The 22,623-nt window shown below is 44.2% G+C and overlaps 1 protein-coding gene across 2 annotated transcripts in view; it reads left to right on the forward strand.

The window, feature by feature from the left end:
- Positions 1–21,328, forward strand: part of INO80D (INO80 complex subunit D) — a 46,073-nt gene extending 24,745 nt beyond the window's left edge. For both annotated transcript variants that reach the window (XM_053362175.1, XM_053362167.1), the window contains exons 6-11: positions 153–380; positions 479–582; positions 5,258–5,391; positions 7,186–7,403; positions 13,850–14,007; positions 17,878–21,328. In XM_053362175.1, the coding sequence (XP_053218150.1) occupies positions 153–380; positions 479–582; positions 5,258–5,391; positions 7,186–7,403; positions 13,850–14,007; positions 17,878–19,049 (2,014 nt within the window). In that variant the 3' untranslated portion in view covers positions 19,050–21,328. The remainder of the gene's footprint in view (positions 1–152; positions 381–478; positions 583–5,257; positions 5,392–7,185; positions 7,404–13,849; positions 14,008–17,877) is intronic.
- Positions 21,329–22,623: the final 1,295 nt, after the last annotated feature.

A 22,623-nucleotide genomic window follows, 5' to 3' on the forward strand; every position in this document is an offset into this window, starting at 1 on the left:
AGGTTGACGCAGAAACTGACATTTCTTCAGGTACCCAGGACTTGTGCTGTACAGACAAGATAGCAGTAGTGCAAGTTTGCAGAATGATGAGGTTGGGTTTTGAGTGCCAGCCATTTTATTACCTGCTTTTTCCTCCCCACACAATCTCACAGGCCAGATGATGACTCTGACGCCAGCGGCAGGAGCTCCCGCATTTCCCAACTTTGCACTTACTTTCAGCAGAAATACAAGCACCTCTGCCGCCTGGAGCGGGCAGAATCTCGCCAGAGGAAATGCCAACATACATTCCGGAAAGCCTTGCTGCGGGCAGCCAGCCAAGAGCCGGAGTGCGCTGGGCAGCTGCTACGAGAGCTCCGAAGAGCTTCGTGTACTCGGAACAGGTGAGGGACCACCCACACCTGGCCGTACAGCGCGCACATTATATCCCAGCCTTCTCCGTTTTTTGGTGCTAATCTTCTTGGGTGTCCTTTTGTTTCAGCACAAGCCAAGCGAAGCAGAGGGACGTGTCACCATGTAGAGGGACAACAAAGGGCGAACCATGCACCAACAAGGCTCTTCCGTTCACTAAACATTGTTTTCAACGTATCTTTTTCACTGTGTTCCTGTGGGCTAAAAACGTAATACAGTCATACCTTGGCTGTTGAACATAATCCCTTCTGGGAGTCCGTTCGACTCCCGGAACGGTTCGAAAACCAATGCACAGCTTCCGATTGGCTGCAGGAGCTTCCTGCGCTCAAATTGGAAGCTGCGGAAGCCACGTCCAATGTCCGGCTTCTGGAAAATGTTCGCAAACCGGAACACTCACTTCTGGGTTTTATGGCGTTTGGGAGCCAAAACATCAGAGTACCAGACAACCAAGGCACGACTGTAATTAATTCTGGCCATCTTCTATTCCCAACAAGTATTTCTGGGGGCGCTCCTGCTAGCTTCTTGGCCTGGTTCTTCTTTTCAAGCTAGCAACTTATGGGAGAGACTTGGTAAATCCATTCTTAAGCCTGTGCAGTTGTGTCAGCTCTGAAGCAGTAGAGAGACCCTGAAACAAAGGTAGAATCCAGGGGCCTAGCCAGCATTTGAATCTGTCCTCACTTCAAATCACTGGCATCAGGTCAGAATTGTTTGGTTAGGGCTATGGTAGACCTTCAGGGTGGAGGAACAAACAGCTTTCTAGAAATGTCCCTGTACTGGACACATGCACCTGGCATTGCCCTGTGTGAGGTTGGTTTGTCAGTTTCTGCAGAAAGTCTGAATGATCTTATAGCTTAAATTGCTATAAAGGTTTCAGCAGGGTGTGAAATCTGCACTGTGAGGTAGTACAATGACCTAGAATGAATAAGAGATGAAAGACCTATAATTCTGCAGTATCGACAGAAGAGGCAGAGATCAGGGAGAATGAAAGTCCTTATGTTAGAAGCCCTTACAATGAGCATGAGTACGTGAAATTGCAGGAGCAAAGAAAGGAAAGTTTCCAAATGCTGCAAGCTCGGAATTTTAATGAGATTTCTCTTTCCCACTCCTCCCTCAACTTCAAAATTCACTTAAATCTATTGCAGCTTTCCCCCTTGCCCCTTCCTAATTGCAACTTTAGCCTTAATTTTAAGGTTCCTCTAAGGCATTGAGGAAGAACTGAGAATTATAAAGGGATCAGTGAAAGGACTTTTGTAGATACGACAAGCGCAGAGCGTTTGAAAGAAAAGTGCCACGCAGAATATTGACTATGCTTTCAAGTGCTGGTCTTGGTATGGCTGTTTGCAGACTAGAGTTGGCGAGTTATGTGAGTTAGGCCACTGACATAACTTACCTTGCAGCCTCTTTGGGATTGGACACCACAAAAGGCCACTGAGTTCACAGGCTCCATTTGTAATGAGCCAGCACTGCCACAAGGAGGCAGCGTAGGCCCTTGCTTGAGCTGCCATAGAGATAATTCACCAGTCTGTCTCTCCTAAATCACTGCCCCGTGTTTATCCCACTAAAGAGTCCCTAGATATGATGCTCCCTGTATACCTGCAATAATGATCATTCCCTTGTTCACATTGGCTCCATTCAGGCGTTGCTCTCATTAAGCGATGCCCTTAGTTCCTTTTTTTAATAGAATATTTATTAAAGTTTCCAATAATAATACAATAAAAATCAAAAAGACAAAAGAAAAAATAACAAAAATACAAAAAATAAAAATGGTTAAAAACACATAAAGTATCATTACTTATTTTTCATTTACTTATTTCCCAGTCCTCCTCATACCTCCCTTTTTTGTATTCCAATTCAAATTGTTAGTTCAGCAAATCCTTATCAATAGATTTAAACCTATTTCTAAACCTTTTTTTCCGTATTCTCTTAAGGCATTACAGCTGGAAACCACTTAGTTTCTATCCGACATCATTCTAACATTCATTAATTTTGCAATATTTCTGTAAATAGTCTTTAAATTTCTTCCAATCTTCTTCCGCCGACCCTTCTCCCTGGTCTCGGATTCTGCCAGTCATTTCTGCCAATCCCATATAGTCCATCACCTTCATCTGCCATTCTTCCAGAGTGGTAGATCCTGTGTCTTCCAGTATTTTGCGATGAGTATTCTTGCTGCTGTTGTAGCATACATAAAGAACGTTCTATCCTTCTTTGACACCAATTGGCCGACCATGCCCAGTAGAAAGGCCTCTGGTTTCTTCAAGAAGGTATATTTACATACCTTTTTCATTTCATTATAAATCATTTCCCAGAAAGCCTTAATCCTAGGGCACGTCCACCAAAGATGAAAGAATGTACCTTCATTTTCTTTACATTTCCAGCATTTATTATCGGGCAAATGGTAAATTTTTGCAAGCTTGACTGGGGTCATGTACCACCTGTAAATCATTTTCATAATATTCTCTCTTAAGGCATTACATGCCATAAACTTCATACTTGTGGTCCATAACTGTTCCCAGTCAGCAAACATAATGTTGTGTCCAACGTCTTGTGCCCATTTAATCATAGCAGATTTCACCGTTTCATCTGAGTGTTCCATTTCAACAGCAAGTTATACATCTTTGACAAAATCTTAGTTTTAGGTTCTAACAGCTCTGTTTCTAATTTTGATTTTTCTACCTGGAATCCAATTTTTTTGTCCAAATTATATGCCTCCATTATCTGGTAATAATGAAGCCAATCTCGCACTTTGTTTTTTAGTTTCTCAAAACTCTGCAATTTCAATCTATCTCCTTCTTGTTCCAAAATTTCCCAATATTTCGGCCATTTGGCCTCCATATTGAGCTTTTTCTGAGCTTTGGCTTCCATTGGTGACAACCACCTTGGGGTTTTATTTTCCAAGAAATCCTTGTATCTTATACAAACATTAAACAATGCTTTCCTGACAATATGGTTTTTAAATGCTTTGTGTGCTTTAACCTTGTCGTACCACAAGTATGCATGCCATCCAAAAACATTGTTAAAACCTTCTAAATCCAATATGTCTGTGTTCTCAAGTAGCAGCCAATCTTTCAACCAGCAGAATGCTGCTGATTCATAGTAAAGTTTAAAGTCTGGCAGGGCAAATCCACCCCTTTCCTTTACATCAGTTAATATTTTAAATTTTATTCTGGGCTTCTTGCCCTGCCAGACAAATCTAGAAATATCTTTCTGCCACTTCTTGAAACAATCCATCTTGTCCACAATTTGTAACGTTTGAAACAAAAACAACATTCTAGGCAATACATTCGTTTTTATAACTGCAATTCGACCCAACAAGGAAAGCTTTAAATTTGACCAAGTTTCTAAATCTTTTTTCACTTCCATCCAGCATTTTTCATAGTTATCTTTAAATAAATTCCCATTTTTAGCTGTCATATTTATCCCCAGATATTTCACTTTCTTAACCACGGTCAATCCCGTCTCATTCTGAAACCTCTCTTTTTCAATTGATGTTAGATTTTTCTCTAAAACCTTAGTTTTTAACTTGTTAAGTTTAAAAAGCCATGCCTTTAGTTCCACACCCGACATCGTATCTTCTTTCTCCCAGTAGCCAAGCGTTGCGCTTGGTTGTGTGAGAAGAAAAAACAATGCAGAAGTTTCTGTTCATGGTGAGTAGAGGTTTCTCCATGTTCAGGACACCTGATTGTGCTGCTGACCAGAACATGCAGAGCCCCTACGTGGAAGCAGGGAGTTGTGCATTGGTCTTCCTCATCGCAAAGTTGCAGGCAGCTGTTGAAAGGAAAAAATTGCAGCATCAGAGGTAGGGCCGAAAGCTCAGCCTTGCTCCCCACTCTCCCCACTCCTGACCTGTGTGAGTGACTAGGACTGTGACTTACTTCTTAAAGAGTTGAAGGAGAACCAGGAACCTTGCAGCTGCTACTGGGCTACAATGGCCACCAGCCCTGAACACTGGCCATTCTAGAATTTCAACAGTGTAAGGCTGTAGGTGCCCCACCAATGCCTCAAGCCAGCCTTTCTCAACCTTGGGTCTACAGATGTTATTGGACTACAACTGCTAGCTAGGTATGATGGGAGTTGTAGTCCAACAACATCTGGGGACCCAAGGTTGAGAATGGCTGCCTTAAGCAGAAAGTTGAGCGTGTCCCTCAATGGCGGGAACGATGGTGGTGAATAAACACAGGGAGAAAGCAAGTGAAGTGGCTCTCTCAGGAAATTGCATCATGTAAACTTGCATGATGAAGGAAAATGCCTACTGCTGATTTAGGGAGGGGAGGAATAGATGAGAGAGAGAGTCTAAAATGCGTTGAGTTTATATATCTCTTCTGAACAAAATAATTTTGAATCAGGATTCACTGTATTGACTTCCTCTGTGCGTCATCTGTCAAAAAGGCAGGAAGAAATTTACAATTTTTATGTGCTGTCATATGTGGATGACAGAAATCCTCTTTTTAATATTTGTGTATGGATTCTCATTAGTTGGTTAGAAAGCAAATCTATTGATTGCATTGTCCCAAAAATCACAGTATTGATTAAGAATCTCCAGGAAACAAGACACACAAACCCATTAGCAAAATAGCTGCTTCCATAAACCCATCTTAATAACTTATAAAATCATTAGTAATTCTGCTTGATGGCAGTTTGTGTGTGTGTGTGTGTGTGTTGGTTTTTTTGCTTTTAACTGTTTACTTTGCATCTTCTGTAGCTGCAGCATGAATGACATTTAAGGAATTGCTCCAAAGTGAGATATTAGTTGGGAATAGAATTCAAGGTTCGGTATCTTACTCTCTCTGTGTAAATCATGCAGTCTCCTGCCCCTCCTTTGTGTGTTATTCCTGACTACAGAGAAACCCAGATATCCTCTTGAACCGGTCCCAGCAGCTTTTCTCAAGCTGCACAGCCAAGTTTGCAGACGGACAGCAATGCTCTGTGCCAGTTTTTGACATTACGCACCAGACCCCCCTGTGTGAAGAACACGCCAAAAAAATGGTAAGTATATTTGCTAGTCAGAATACTTGAAGAACAGCGGCAGCAGTATTTCCAGCAAGCCGGGGAATGACATCAGCATGCAGCTTTCGCTTCTGGCCCCTTCAGAAAGCTGTAAGGTGAGCTCTGATGATAACCAAAGAAAAATGCTATATCAGCAGCCTTTCTTTGACTGAACTCATCTAAAGGATTATGGGGAAATGTTTCAAAGATCCTCCTTCGCTCATCCTATGCAAGCTTATGCGGAACAGAGTCTCCCTGAATTTAACAGTCCCAGTTAAGGGTGCATAGGATCGCATTTAAGAATGATGTCTGTCCTCTTTTGTGACTCTGTCATGTCTGCCGTGAGAACACAGAGAGACTGTTGGCGGTATCCAACTAATTTGTTCCACCAGCACAAGGATTTCAGCTTGCGCTGTGGAACTTCTTCTCACTCCCTCCCTAAAACTTTATTCCTGATTCTGGGTAGTCCCCAGGTGGATTCAGGGAGTACACAGTGGGAGAAGACTGGGTAGGGGGAGTTCTGTTGCACAAGCAGAAATCCTTGCACTGATGGATGAAGTTAGTTGGGATACCTCTCATAGGCTTATAGGATATTCTCCTGGAAGGCCTTGTCAAGGTGGAAACGTGAGCATTTCAGTTTGTTCACACAGTTTATTTTTGCCAGTTGCGTCGGTCAGCTCTCCTCATTTTAACTTCTTTCCCCAGACAATCTGCAAACTGCCTCACAAAGGTTTGAACATTACCTTTCCCCTTTGGTAGGCACAAGAGTCATACACCATAGCCCTCAAGCTAATAGCTGGCATCTGAATTTGGCTAATTCCCAGATGACACTCACATTTTGTCATCAGACAGTTTCTTACTGGCACAAAGCTCAGTTTTTTGGCTGCCCTAAACTACCTGTGGGGATCTAGCCTGTGGGCTAAATTCAACCCATGGAAGCTCCCTGTCATTCCCACTGTGTTTCCTCCTTGCCTCTGCACACCATCAATAGGAGATTTTCAAGCCTAAATGCAACATGGGGCATTTTCATGGAGGTCCAGTTGGCTTTAATGGGGGCCTTTTCATCCCTAACTTTGGCAAGGGGCGGGGGAAGGTTAGAGTGTGCGTGTGTTTGTGTATTGTGGGTCCCTCCCCACCAACATGCTCCACCCACACTCACTTTCATTTTTGCCCTGCCCATGGAAGCTTGGCCACAGGGAATACAGCCCTTGGGAGCCACCCCGATGTAATCCACTTTGAAGATCCACCCCCTTTAATTATAGCACCTTGTGAAACCTTGCAACATCAAGATGGCAAACGCCATCTACGGAAAATTACATTATCCGAAGGTTGTTAACTCATTTGGAAGTAATACCTTCTCTGTATTTTGAATTCGTGTGTGTAATTCTGTGATTCCTGGTGACATGGCGTTGTGATGCTCCAAGCTGTTTTCAAAGAGAAGTAATTGACCATTTCTTGCCTTGAACTCTGATGAACATTCTTTCTGATTCAGTGCTATCCTAAACTTCCTGAAGGCCACATGTTAAACCCGTATGATTTGAATTTTGAAATAGTTTGGTCTGAATGTGTTTTGGATTCTTTCCCGCCAGTGGTACAAAAGGCAGTACGGTTTGCTTAGCACCATGCTTCCCTTTTCAAGGTGTCAGGCGTGTTCCGACTTGCATGCCATAGTGTGTCAAGGTGTCAAGGTGTTCCGACTTGCATGCCATAGAGTGTGTTCACACTTTGGAATGGCAAGGAAAGAAAAGTGCTTCTCAGTTCAGTGTTGGTGTTTTCCATTCTCGTTCTAAACAGGATAACTTCTTGAGAGGAGACAGCTCCCGCAAAGTCCAGCACCAGCAGCAGAGGAAACCCAGGAAAAAAACAAAGCCACCTGCTCTTACCAAAAAACACAAGAAAAAGAGAAGGCGAGGGCCACGACGTCCCCAAAAACCGATTCCTCCTGCTGTGCCCCAAGGAAACCTCAGTATGCCCACCAGCGTCGCACTGCCAATGGAAATCTCCCATATACGGTCAGAGCCCAGCTATGATTAATTTTCTAAGTTGACAGCGTAGTGTTGGAAAAGAATGTTGTTTTTGTTTAGTCGTTTAGTCGTGTCCGACTCTTCGTGACCCCATGGACCAGAGCACGCCAGGAACTCCTGTCTTCCACTGCCTCCTGCAGTTTGGTCAGACTCATGCTGGTAGCTTCGAGAACACTGTCCAAGCATCTCGTCCTCTGTCGTCCCCTTCTCCTTGTGCCCTCAACCTTTCCCAACATCAGAGTCTTTTCCAGGGAGTCTTCTCTTCTCATGAGGTGGCCAAAGTATTGGAGCCTCAGCTTCAGGATCTGTCCCTCCAGTGAGCACTCAGGGCTGACTTCCTTGAGAATGGATGCGTTTGATCTTCTTGCAGTCCATGGGACTCTCAAGAGTCTCCTCCAGCACCATAATTCAAAAGCATCAATTTTTCGGCGATCAGCCTTCTTTATGATCCAGCTCTCACTTCCATACATCACTACTGGGAAAACCATGGCTTTAACTATATGGTTGGAAAAAAATAGGCCACGTAAATGAGTATTGGTCCAGATTCAGCTAAATAGTTGTGCTAGCAAGATCCAGAACGAGTGATGCTCACACAACAGGGCTTTCCTCCCCTTGCACTCCCCACTAAATTGGCTCTGCAGGATTGGGACCCCCCCCCCCGGCTGAACAGCATATGGCGATGAGGAGAGGGTATATAATTCTGTCTGGCAAGCAAAAACACTTGCGCTGATAGAACTATTGCCTTAGCTCGAATTCCAGCCATAGTCTACGCTACCTGTATGAGGAATAGGAGAACCAACTCTGATGTTCTGTACATACTTGCTTGAAAACAAGCCCTCTTGAGGACAGTGGGTCTTACATGGCACATAATCCTATGAACATTTATGCTCACACAAGTGCTGGGTTATGGCTGGCGGCAGAGAGGGGGAAAGGTTGCGCGCACTCATTCTGCACACTTGCAGAGCGATCACTTGTTTGTTTTCCAGTTTGCTCTGCCTTGCTGCCTGGCCAGGTCCCCAGGGGGCATTTATCATGCCAACTTGTAGACATTTTTGGCCAGTCTTTATGACCTGACGTAATATACTCTGCTACTGATGTAACGGCGCTTTTCATGCATTAGAGCTCTCTTCTACTGTAATAAATTGACATACCAAGTAAGAAGACTTTTGCTCCAGAATGGTGCATTTTTTACAGCCCTTAACTGTCTCAGATTACTGAAAAAGCCAAAATAGGTGACAGATTCACATCTTTCCAGAAGAGTCTGTAGAACAAATTAGTGTGAAAGAACTCGGCTTAATGGCTCCATTCTAGTACTTTAATAAGCCAGTCTAAATAGTAGCTGGAGGAGCATTATGCAAGTCAGTGGATGTATTCACACTTGTCTGCAAACTATGGTTTGAAGGAAGATTGTTTAAAAGTGGGTCTCTCAGACTTTTAATCCAGGGGAAAACTATATCCTGGGTTTCAAAACTGGAGATAACAATTAATTCTTACGATCGAGAGGTGTGTGTGCATTTTCTAGGTCAACTCCCAGAACCTTGGGTCAGACATCCTTCTTATATAATAATAATTTATTATTTATACCCCGCCCATCTGGCTGAGTTTCCCCAGCCACTCTGGGCGGCTTCCAATCAAGTGTTAAAAACAATACAGCATTAAATATTAAAAACTTCCCTAAGCAGGGCTGCCTTCAGATGTCTTTTAAAAAGATGATAGCTGCTTATTTCCTTCACATCTGAAGGGAGGGTGTTCCACAGGGTGGGCGCCACTACCGAGAAGACCCTCTGTCTGGTTCCCTGTAACCTCACTTCTCGCAATGAGGGAACTGCCTTGGAACCAATACTACCACTAAGACCATTGGGGCCCTGGGATGGAGCTATGCTTTCAGAGCAATGCAGACGTTTCAAGGACCTGAGTTGGGGAATCCCAGCAGATCATCACTTGCTGCTCATATGTTAGCCAAAAGTGGATAAAGCAGGGGGGAGGAATCCCTGCTGCCTGGGTTCCCTGTTTTCCAAAGAACATTGAGGATCGGAAGCATGCAACTTGTTTTTGTTGAATGGTTTATTTAAATGTAAAGGTTCATCATTGTTGCACCCGATGTGTATGTCTTTAAGGGGCCAGAGCAAGGGCCAGAGTAAGATAACGAGACCCAGCTTTACAGCTGTGAAACGTAGCAGGTGCTGCTGAGTTGTATTTGATTAAGGTGTGTCAGCATTTGGGTGTAGTATATAAGGAGCAGCACCTAGCTCTCCCATTACCCTGGGGGATGGGTCGGTGGTTGGGTCTGGTTTGGTTGTTAATGTATTTAGTGTAAAAGGAGTCTTTGTTTTTCTTATTAAAACCTTGCTTAAGTTATTTTTGAGTCCTTTACTTTTTTAATGCATGGTCTCCCCAGCAAGCTCTCTGCGCTACTAAACTGCAAACAGCCAACATCTTTGGTTATGGGCCCAGCTGCTGAGTGGATGACTGCATATTTTTGGACTCTGAGAAAGGTTTGAAAACTCCTTCTCCTGTTAGCGTAGTTCTGTGGGTCTGGAAGAGTTCCAGAATGGTTGACCGGGTTCCTGAAGCTGAGAAGGCTCTGGTCTTCCCACAGCTAACAGATGAGAACTATAGTTTATGGTCTTTTCGGGTGGAGGCGCTTTTGACCTCTAGAGAAGTATGGACCTATGTAACTGATGACCCTCCTGACCCTGTGACTAATGCTTGGTCGAAAGGAGATGCAAAAGCCAGGGCGATAATTAATTTGGCAGTCAGCGACCAGCAAGTAGTGTATATAAGAAATAAGAAAACTGCCAAAGAAATGTGGGACAGTCTTGCAGCAGTGCATGTTAGAAAAGAGTCAGCATCTGCATTGACGTTTTTCAAGCAGTTGTACCAGACGAAGTTGCAGCCTGGTGGTGATTTGGCAGCACACTTGAGACGTCTGGAGGCAATACGCGGCGAATTAATTCGAAGGGACATGGACATACCTGATATTCAGTATGTTTTTATCATTCTATGTTCCCTTAATGAGGACTTTGATGGTATAGCTAGCCAGATATCTGCTGTTCCACCAGCACAATTAACTGTGGAAGGGGTAACGGCAAGATTAATGGGCGAGTTGGACAGAAGGGAGGCTTGTGCCATAAGCACTCCTATTTCCAGAAGTAATGAGGAACGCCATATGCAAACCTGTGGTGATACAACTGCATTTAAAGCTGCCAAGCGTTGTTGGTTCTGCAATAAGCAAGGACATTTTGCAAAGGACTGCAGATCCAAAAGAAAGCAAAGTACTCCCAAGCCTGTTTCTGTTCGTCAGTCACAGTCATCAGCCCAGCAGCCGACATCGTATAGTAGAGACAGAAACGAGCCGCGAGTTTTCCATGCTAGGACAACAGATCGTAAAAGACTTAAACGTGCCACGTGGAAGTCTTTTGTTGTGGACTCAGGAGCATCTCAGCATATTTGCAACGATCGAAGCTTGTTTATTTCTTTCGAAGAGGAAATTGGTAATGTACATTTAGCCAATTCACAAGTCTTGCAGTCGCTTGGCAGGGGTACCGTTAAACTTGACTCTTTAAACATTACAATAGCGAACTGCATTTACTGCCCGTCAGTGGACAATTTATTATCAGTAAGGTGTTTTGCTCGTCAAGGCATAACTGTGCGTTTCTTAAAGTCAATGTGTGAGTTTTTCGATGGGAACAAACGTCTATTATATGCCCGGGAATCTGATGGTTTATATAGACTGTATTTTCGCACCTACTCCCAATCGCCTATAAATTGCAGAGCAGCACAGTCAAGCCAGGGGTTGAGGAATGTAAGGCCACATTCCGGGTGTGTCCATGAGGCGCACAGAATTCTGGGACACCTGAATTTTGCTGATGTAATTAAGACAAAGAATATTGTTAATGGCCTCAACTTAAAGCCATGTAAATTCTTTATGCAATGTCTATCCTGTTGCAAGAATAAGATTAAGGTTGCACGCAAGGGTAGGTGCTCAGATAGGAAAGTAACTGAGCCATTTGAGCGTGTACATTGTGATTTAGTTGGGCCACTCCCACCATCATTAGGAGGTTCTAAGTACTGGCTTACTCTGATAGACCAGTATAGTAGATATTGTTGGACTTATGCAATAGCTGAGAAGTCCCAAGCATTTGAGAAGTACAAAGTTTTTTGCAACTGGGTAAAAACGCACTTTAACAAACCAATTAAGAACCTGTTTTCTGACCGGGGTGGGGAATTTGTTTCTGAGGATTTTGAGAAATTCCTGGAAGCGCAGGGGACTACTCATGAGTTATCTTGCCCCCGAAGTCCCTGGCAAAATGGGCTTGTTGAAGTTGTGCAGCGTGACCTACAAGCAGGGGTTAAAACGTATCTGCACGATGCTAATCTGCCCAAAGACTTTTGGGCTGAAGCGCTTAATGCGTTTTGTTATGTTAGAAATCGCAGTTATCATTCTGGTTTAGATGTCACCCCCTATGAGAAGCTGTTTAAAAAACGCCGTAATCTGAAATACCTACGCATTTGGGGTTCAGATGTAATTATGCATTATCCCGCTAAGCAGAAATTGGGTGAACGTAGTGTCCAGGGAAAATTAATGGGCTACCAGCAGGGGGCGTACAGAATTTACATACCAGCAACTGGCAAATTTCATATTACCAGAAGCATGATACAAACTGTAAATTGGAATGGAGTTGCTGTCTTCCAAGATACTGATGGTATAGATAATACTGAGGAAGAAGAGGAAGCAGCAGCAGCAGTAAATGGTGCTTCTGAATTAATGGAAAAAGACAAAAAGCCTGTTGAATCTGATAATTTGTTTGATGATTTAAAGTCACAGGCACCCGAGGGGAGGTTAGATTCTCTTGAGTTTTCTGATCGTGAGCTTAGCCTACAGGCATCTCTTCAATCTGACAATGATTTACAACCTGAAACTAGTGGTTCACTTAGTCCCATTAAGTCTGAGGAGTCTGACTCTCCTTCCGGACTGAGACGTTCAGATAGAAAGAGACAGAAGCCACAACGTTTTGCAGATGAACATTTTAATACTGTGTATGCCAATAAGGCAGTTTTTGAGCCAAAAAGCTACAATGATGTTCAGAAATTACCTTAAACACACCAAACATTATAGGTTGCAGTTTACAACATGTATTGACAAAGGTTTTGAAATTTTCTGCGATGCATCTCATGCAGTGGAACAAAATAATTGCAGGGGTGTGTCTGGTATGGTGTTTTGTTATAACGGTTGTCCATTTGAATGGAAGTCCCAGACACAAACCATTATTTGTCTCTCCACAACAGAGAGTGAATTATGTGCATGCGTTCAGGCCACTCGTGATGTAGAATGGTATCTGCAAGTATTTGCAGACCTACAGATGCAAGTAACACTACCAGTAAAAGTTTACCTTGATTCCCAGAGCGGACTTGCTATCCTGTGTTCAGAGACCAATACGCAGCACACTAGAGTCTTAAGGTTACGTTTACAGTTTGTAAAGAAACTAATTGCTGACGAAATGATTGTATTTGAATATGTTCCAGGTGACAATCAAATTGCAGACATTTTTACTAAAGCACTTCCAAAGGTTACACATGAAAGACATGTACAAAATATGCTTTATGTTTTTGTTCCACAATGATGAACCGCAGGGGAAATGTTGAATGGTTTATTTAAATGTAAAGGTTCATCATTGTTGCACCCGATGTGTATGTCTTTAAGGGGCCAGAGCAAGGGCCAGAGTAAGATAACGAGACCCAGCTTTACAGCTGTGAAACGTAGCAGGTGCTGCTGAGTTGTATTTGATTAAGGTGTGTCAGCATTTGGGTGTAGTATATAAGGAGCAGCACCTAGCTCTCCCATTACCCTGGGGGATGGGTTGGTGGTTGGGTCTGGTTTGGTTGTTAATGTATTTAGTGTAAAAGGAGTCTTTGTTTTTCTTATTAAAACCTTGCTTAAGTTATTTTTGAGTCCTTTACTTTTTTAATGCATGGTCTCCCCAGCAAGCTCTCTGCGCTACTAAACTGCAAACAGCCAACAGTTTTAAGTTTCAAGGCATGTTTAAGCCCTTCTTGCAAATCACATCTGTGCAGGGATTTCTTCTGTCATGGTATAGCCATCACCCAGCACTGCGTGAGAGTCAACATTCATAGGATTGTGTGCCATGCGCATTCTTGCACCAGCAAGAATATCCCGTACTATCTTTTGTGCACCTGCAGAGGTAGAAAGGAGACATAAATCTTAGTTGTAGCCATACCAGATCCTGTAGTAGCTTTATCTATGGCAGCTCCAACGGCTCCATACATTCAGAGTTGAGTTTGGTGAGGGAACAGTTTAAAAAATAAAAAAGGGGGGTGGAGTGGAGAAAGGGCATATGCATCCCAGAATAGATCAGAGCCCAGCACGGCGCCAGACCAAAGGGCGGGGATGAATGTCTTCCTTGTTTATGTAGGAGCCCTTCCACACCGGAGCTGAGTACAGATGAGTTGCCAGATGACATCGCCAATGAAATCACAGACATTCCACACGACCTCGAATTGAATCAGGAGGACTTCTCTGACGTCCTGCCACGGCTGCCGGATGACTTGCAAGACTTTGATTTCTTTGAAGGTACCTTCTCTCTCGATTAAAGACAAAACTCAGTGCTGTGGCAGGAAATGGCAACATTTTTGACATTCATTCATTGAGAGCCAGTGTGGTGTAGTGGTTAAGAGCGATAGACTCGTAATCTGGTGAACGGGGTTCGATTCCCCGCTCCTCCACATGCAGCTGCTGGGTGACCTTGGGCTAGTCACGCTTCTCTGAAGTCTCTCAGCCCCACTCACCTCACAGAGTGTTTGTTGTGGGGGAGGAAGGGAAAGGAGAATGTTAGCCGCTTTGAGACTCCTTCGGGTAGTGATAAAGGGGGATATCAAATCCAAACTCTTCTTCTTCTTCTTCTTCATTTTATTTTTATTTTTTTAAATGTACAATTAAGGAAAATGCTGAAACGTGCAAGGATGAAAAACGATGGTTCAGATTTCTAGTCAATCTGTCAGCCAGGATTCTACGTGACCATTTTAGGTGTGTCCAAATGACACGTGATTGCCAACATGTAGGTCCTTTTGGATCCGGCAGAGGGAAGGGCATAGTTATGAACGGAACCCCTGTGCGAAATGCTCTTCGCCTGTACAGTGGTACCTCGGGTTATATACGCTTCAGGTTACATACGCTTCAGGTTACAGATTCTGCTAACCCAGAAATCATGCTTCAGGTTAAGAACTTTGCTTCAGGATGAGAACAGAAATCGTGCTCCGGCGGCGCGGCGGCAGCAGGAGGCCCCATTAGCTAAAGTGGTGCTTCAGGTTAAGAACAGTTTCAGGTTAAGTACGGACCTCCGGAACAAATTAAGTACTTAACCCGAGGTACCACTGTACGTTGTATTTCTGAATGTCAAGCAGATACTTTTCTCGTTTCAATTGCTTCAATCCTGTTTTGCAGAGAACTCAAAGGTGTGCAATTATTGCACGATCATATACCCTTAACGCTTTTCTATTCCACGGAGCCATTTGTGGAAAGGATTTTTTTTTTTAATACATAAATGTAAATACTGTGTAGCTTCCAGTTTTATGTTTGTCTAAGCACCAGAATTTGAACTTGGTGATTAATTTTTGTGTTTGTGGGGGAATTTTAAATGTTGTGAATTTGAAGAGACTTAAAAAAAAAAAAGTTTAAAGGGCAACCCCCCCCCCAAAAAACTCCAGCCTCCTAAGCAGTTATGACAAGGTTAACCACTGATTGTATCTGTGATGGGATGGTGAGCTGCTTGTGCGTAAAATCCTAGTCCCTCAGAGTTTGGCTAAGTCCACAAACCTCTGTCTGTGACGGAGCTCCTTAAGCATGGCTCCATCAGTCGCTCGTAGAATCGGACAGTGGGCGTTTACGGAACTTCTTCCAGCATAAAAGCTCCTTAACGGAAACGCGTCTTCTGGACTCTCGGCGTGACAGTTTCCGGCGAGGAGTAGGTGTCCCTATGGGAGGTCCTGAAACCTCCCCACTGTTCTCGCTTGAAGTGTCTCTGAGCCCTCCCTCCGACTCACTTTCCCTTGGAACTCCTCCTCCTCTCCCCCTGCTGGTTCCCTCCTCAGCTGAATAGTCTCTCTCAGCCTCTGTGAGCCCTTTCACCTCCTGCTTCTCCGATGGCAGTTCCCTGACAGTATCCAACACTGCGTGGGCGGAGTTCTGCTCATGCAATGGGAGTTCCTGCTCCTCTCTGAATCCTAAAATCTGCTCTGGAGGGGGAGGCTTTGTTCTGCAAGTGGAACGACAGTGTTGGATACAACCCAGGGTACTGAAAAGGATTACAAGCTTGCTATTAGGAAGAGCAGCTTTTGAAAGAGAGAGCACAACTATAATAATAATAATAATAATAATAATAATAATAATAATAGTAATAATAATTTTTATTTATACCCCGCCCTCCCCAGCCAAGGCCGGGCTCAGGGGAGCTTACAAGCAATAATAAAATCAAGTTGAATGATTACAACTTAAAAACAAGATTAAAATACAACATTGAAACATTAAAATATTAAAATGTAGCCTCATCGCAGGAGGAGAAGGAAAAGAAAAAAGAAAGAGGGGGAGGGAATCAAATTGGCTCCAAGCCAAAGGCCAGGCGGAACAACTCTGTCTTACAGGCCCTGCGGAAAGAAATCAGATCCTGCAGGGCCCTGGTCGCATGAGGCAGAGCGTTCCACCAGGCCGGAGCCAGTGTTGAAAAGGCCCTGGCTCTGGTTGAAGCTAATCTAACTTCCTTAGGGCCCAGGACCACTAGGGTGTTGCTATTTATGGACCTTAAGGTCCTCCGTGGGGCATACCAGGAAAGGTGGTCCCGTAGGTACGAGGGTCCTAGGCCGTGAAGAGCTTTAAAGGTCAAAAGCAGCACCTTAAATCTGACCCTGTACTCCACCGGGAGCCAGTGCAGCTTGAAAAGATAAAAACTAACTTTTAAAAGACCAAGCTTCCTACATTATGAACTGAAAAATCCAGGAGTGTTTGTCCATGTTGCTCCACTGCCTAAAAACATAACAATTCCACGCTGCGTTACTCAAATATCTGAACAACAGTCTTTTATCTGGGTATTTTCCTCCCTTGCCCACTTTCTGAACTAAGGTGGGGGTGACTAAGGACTTTTTAGCTGCAGTGCCCTGTCTTTGCAAATCTAGAGGCTCCTCGTGTTCTTTTTCTCCCATTACTTCAATACCACCCCATTTTCATTTTACAAGCCCGTTTTAACCATCAATACAATTTTAACATGCTCTTTTTTAATCCTTCTGTATTTTTTATTGAGGGTTTTCATTGCATGTTTTTATTTTTTCATTATCAGGTGCCCTGAAGGGCATTGTTGGAAGAGCAGGATATAAATATACTACATAAATATACTATCTCCAGTAGATAGTGTATTACATATTTTTTGCAACAATCCCATGGAAGAAACATAGCCCTGACAAATAATGTTCCAATGTATGTTGCTTGGTTTTTATCTGTTGCATTTTCAGTTAAAAGAATGTCATCTCCTCTAAAAAAAAATGATTCTCTGAAGATCTTAATGTCAATTGGGAGGGGGGAGCTTTCTTCTTTGTATTAAACCCACTTAAGCTTCCTTTCTGAACTGTGGTAGGCCTGACCAGGGGCTTGCATGTGCACCGCTCAGTTTTATTTTGTTTTATGCATTTGATGACTTGCAGCATGACGTGGTGGAAACAGAGCCTGCTGTTAAGGCAAAATGAAGTGGTATGAAAGTTCTGCCTTGGCAGCTCTTTCACACATGCAAGTTGCCACTTGGTGCTGCAGTCATCAAGTAATCAACCTGTCTGTGTGAACATAGCCTTGTTTGGTAGACATACACTCCAGCCACCCTATGACATGTAGGTTCATTCTAACAGGCTGGTAACACTTCCAATGGGCTGGAAATAAATTCATGCACTCACATATAAAGTTAATTAAAAAAATGAACAGCTAAAGGTCAAACTAGGGCACACAGGTGGTGTTGTGGGTTAAACCACAGAGCCTAGGACTTGCCGATCAGAAGGTCGGCGGTTCGAATCCCCTCGACGGGGTGAGCTCCCGTTGTTCGGTCCCTGCTCCTGCCCACCTAGCAGTTTGAAAGCACGTCAAAGTGCAAGTAGATAAATAGGTACCGCTCCGGCGGGAAGGTAAACGGCGTTTCCGTGCGCTGCTCTGGTTCGCCAGAAGTGGCTTAGTCATGCTGGCCACATGACCCGGAAGCTGTATGCCGGCTCCCTCAGCCAGTAAAGCGAGATGAGCGCCGCAACCCCAGAGTCGGTCACGACTGGACCTAATGGTCAGGGGTCCCTTTACCTTTGCCTTTAAAGGTCAAACTGGATGTTATACTAGCCATTGCATGAATTGTTTTTGAAGTGGAAGAATGCACCTACGAGAGGTATGCCAACTGCTTAACATATCTTTAATTTAACGCAGGTAAAAATGGAGACCTCCTCCCTACGACCGAAGAGGCAGAGGAGCTAGAACGGGCCTTGCAGGCTGTGACTTCTCTTGAGTGCCTGAGTACTATAGGAGTGCTCACACAGACAGACGGCGTGCCGGTTCAAGAACTATCGGACAGAGGCATAGGGGTGTTCTCCACGGGTGCTGAAACTTCAGGAATTCAGTCCTTGAGCCGGGAAGTCAACGCGGATCTAGGTGAGCTGCTGAATGGGCGTATAGTGCATGACGAGAATTTCTCTAGCCTGGACCTGGATGATAGCTTGCTCCGCTCTGCTACCTTATCCAACCCACCTACGCCCCTGGCAGGGCAGATTCAGGGGCAATTCTCTGCCCCAGCCAACGTTGGCCTTACTTCTGCCACTCTGATCAGTCAGAGTGGGCTTGGGGAGAGAGCCTTCCCCGGACAATTTCAAGGACTTCACGATGGCAGCCATGCCTCCCAGAGGCCACACCCTGCCCAGCTGCTAAGCAAGGCAGACGACCTAATCACCTCACGACAGCAATACAGCAGTGACCATTCACACTCCTCACCCCATGGAAGCCATTACGACAGCGAGCATGTGCCGTCGCCCTACAGTGACCATATCACGTCCCCTCATGCCGCCTCCTTCTCTGGCGATAACTTGGCAGCTACCTTCTCCGCAGAGATGCCCATCATAGCACAACATCTGCTCCCTTCGCAGCTGGAGGTGCCGCTCGGTGGCGTGGTGAACCCCAGAACTCACTGGGGGAGCCTCCCCGTCAGCCTGGGCGACCCTTCTCCGTTCAGCAACCTGCTCGGTGCCGACGGACACCTGCTCTCCACCTCCCTGTCCACGCCACCCAGCACGTCGCACTCAGAGACCACGCAGCCTGCCTTCGCCACCGTCACCCCCAACAGCTCCAGCGTGCTCCCGGGGTTGCCGCAGACCAGTTTCAGCGGCATGGGCCCTGGGTCCTCTGAACTCATGGCCTCCACCTCCCCAAAACAACAGCTCCCTCAGTTCAGCGCCGCCTTTGGCCACCAGCTGAGCTCCCACAGCGGCATCCCCAAGGACCTGCAGCCAAGCCACAGCTCCATAGCGCCTCCCACAGGCTTCACAGTAACAGGTGCCACAGCTACTAGTACCAATAACGCATCTGCTCCCTTCACCACCTCCAGCTGAGCTCGTCTGTCTGCAAAATTCAGGCAGTTGGGGGGACCTTACGTTCCCTCTCACCCCACCCTGGCCAACTTCTCTTTTCCTGATTTTTGTCATCTCCTTTTTAAAGACTTCGTTTAAATTTAAAACAAAAAGAGGGGGCAAAAAGTCCTGATTCAGTGCAGACCAGGGTTTCCCCGTTGCTCTGCTCTGCTCTCTTGATCTTATGTGCTGGTTTCTGTATTGGTGCTCATTTACCCCTTTCAGATTTTGTTATACTTAGCCAGTTAAATATCCCAGATAAAAGAATACAGCACAGGTCCCGGATGTAACTGACCATAGATGAGGAATCTGTGACCCTCTCTCTAGGTGTTGCCGCACTCGAGTTCCCATAGTCCTTGACCACTGGCCCTCCTGCCTGCTGCTGGTGCAAATTGGGAGGAGTCCCAGCAACTCTGGAGGGCCGCAAACTCCCTAGTCCTGCCTTAGACTGATAAATGAGAAGTTAGATACAATGGACTCTAGACCCAAAAGTGAGATGATACCTCAAATATAACTAATGCATGTTCCTAAGGCTCAAATCAGAGTATCCAGTCCCGTGAGCACCTGGGCAAGAGGTGAGGAGTTGATTTATTTCAAAGAATGCAAATGGCATGAAAGGGGGATCAACATTTTGATTTGGTAACTGGGCACTGCAGACTTAAACCAACACCATAGTTCAATTGTTAATTCTGTCAGCTTAACACTGGGCTCTTAACCTCCTCTGTGAGCGCAGGGGTTTGTGTGTGTATTTGTGTGTGTGCGTGTATTTGATGGGTAAATGACAGGTTGTTTCCCTCCCTTTCTTTCCTGTTCTGAAAGACCATCTTGAAACCAGCGACCGTTCATACTGCAAGCTAATTTGGTTTTTGAAGTTGGGTTGGATGGAAGAAAGGATGAATTTGTAGGACATGAGATTGTACTTGTTGGTTCAGAGTATCTATGACAGTGGGGAGTTTTAAATAAAATATATATATCATTGGTATGTAGAACAGAAAGCAGAACTGAGTACTGTAATTAATTGCAATGGTGTACCTGCTCAGATAAAACATATGCTAATTCCTAAAGCTGATCAATTATTACAGTAGTGTTGTTGGGTTGGCATTTTCCAATGGAGCATTACTTTTAACATAGCCAAGTCTCAACCGAAACTGGCAGAATTGTGTCATGGGCCCCTTTCCCCACTCAAACCAATGTGAGATCAGAACTGCTGGATGATCTTACAAAGTTGTAGCAGTCTCCAGATACTTAATGCTTCTGGGGATTCCTACAGCAGCTGTGAGCCCTTACAGTGCTCCGTAATACTTTCGGAATATTTAGATATTTTTAGAAATCTTTTGTGCAGAGTGAGGTCTGAGAAGAAAGAACAGGCATGCTAAACAACACATGCTACTGAAGTTAATAGAAAAAAAAGAAAAGTGCTGGCGTTCTCCTATCTCTAATCAGTGATCTTGCTAATAAATACATTTTCAAAGTCAGAGATTCTACTGTTATCACTTCATGCCCTCTGAAGATCCACAGCAATCAAACTGTAAGGAGTTTGTCAGAATAATGACTGCTTCCCCCACAAAAAGTTCTTTATCAAGCAAGCTACAAGGTCTCTGCTGCTCCCCCCCCCCTTAAACAGGGCTTGTAGCTGTGCTGATTCTCAAAAGAAAAGTAGATTATGCCATTTATTTCTCATGAAGTCCAGTTCTGCTCAGTGGAGGCCAATCCTTGCAATCATTTCTTGTTTTCTGGAGTAGACATGGACGGAACGACCATCTACTCCTAAGAGCAGGGCTTCGTTATATTTTATGGTAAGAGGTTTGGACTGTACATAATTTCATCTACTTTTTATAATATATTTAAAAAGATACGAAGAGAGAAGAAGGCACATTCTAGTGGAATATTTTAATTGGTCTTCTGTGGGGGATGAAGAGGGAGTTCAACTTTCTCTTTGTGACTGAAGCAGTTGTTTCCTGTCTAGCTTTTCTACTCCGCTTTCAAATGGTGCTCAAGTGAGAATCTGGTACAGGCGCCCTCCTCCTCCCAGACCTTTTGGGCAGGAGAGGGTTCCAGGAATTGCCTGTCTGAATCCCATAAATTTGAACTATTGCCTTCTTTTAAAAAGCTGTGCTTATTATTTTGAGAGGATCAGGGAGTTTGCCCCTGGAAATAAAAGTACATGTTGCTGGAAAACATTTTTATGCTTTTTAACCTTGTGAAATCCCTCCCTGCATTTGAAATTGAACTGTATAATAAACATCTAAGTGTGTTCCAAATTATATTTGTAATGTATCTGTTTTAAGCCAGTTAACGAGATGAAGAAAAGCATTTTCTTTATTCTACTTTAGTGCACAATGTATTGTGAAATGATTTCCCCCCCTCCAAAAAAACCCCTGTCTTTTCTGCTAAATAGGAAAGGGGGGGGGAGCCCTGTTCAGTTCCCTCTTTTTGTTTCCAGTCAAATTGAACAAGTGATTAGCTCCAACAGGAAAGTAAATTGGTTTGGCAAACTACAAAACTCCTCTTTATAAATATCATTTGGTGCTATATTATTCCAGTACCTGAAAATACGGCAGAATGATTGGGATCTGAAGACTGATATCTTCTGGGCGTGTGCAAGGGCTTTTCAGCCTCCCCATGCCTGTTGCAGCCTCTTAAAGTTTGGGGGACCTTCCAAGACCACATTCCATGCAGTTTGAGGGGTTGCTGCCAGAAGGCAAAATTCACAGGCTGGGAGTGCAAAACAGATCAGTTGCAAAATTTGCAGCAAACCTTTCTGCTCCTTCTCAGTGATGTTCACAGCCTGTCTTTAAAAAGAAGCCAGCGTGGTTCTTGCTCACATTCAAGGCAAAGTCCTGCATGCATAACTTAACACAAAGACGCCAGCCTTCTGCATGTGACATAGTGGGAAAATGTGCAAGGCTACAGCAGCTACACATCTAGGCGGAAGACAGACTATAATCAAGTCAGCTTTGGAAGCGCAGGTCCCTGTTTTGATCTCACAGCAGGATTTTACAGTTTTCATATTTCCCTTAAGGAAACACCATTGTTCGTATCAAAAGTGTCTTGCAGCAGATCCTGTTTCTCCATTGCATTTTCCTAATGCTGCTTACGTTACTAATCCTTCCCTTTCAAAACATTGCCCTTTTGTTCTCTCGTAGTTAAATTATGGGCCACAAATGTACTGCATGGATAATTTCTTTATAATCTGTCTTGTTAAGAGGCTGGAATTTTCAGGGTTCCTAGCAAAATTCGGTTTATGACTCTTCGCTTTTAATTCACATCTCTTGTTCTTGTGAATTCGTTTTCTTTTAAGGAGTTTTGACCGTACCTAGTGTCATGACATGGTTTTCATTAATAGAGAACATGATGTTTCCATATGTGGTTAAGCAAGATGATGTGCGGGGATAAAATCCTATAAAAGTAATTTCCCTGTAAAGTAGGAATGTCCCTCGGGGACGTCATTTCAGAAAGTTTAATGAAATCGCTTGACAAGAATGCCTGCTTAAGGTGTGGTGCTTGTATGAAACCCCCCCCCCCAAAATCTTTATTCCAGGATGCTTAACTGTTT

Source organism: Podarcis raffonei, chromosome 1, assembly GCF_027172205.1.
Source record: "Podarcis raffonei isolate rPodRaf1 chromosome 1, rPodRaf1.pri, whole genome shotgun sequence".
NCBI lineage: Eukaryota > Metazoa > Chordata > Lepidosauria > Squamata > Lacertidae > Podarcis > Podarcis raffonei.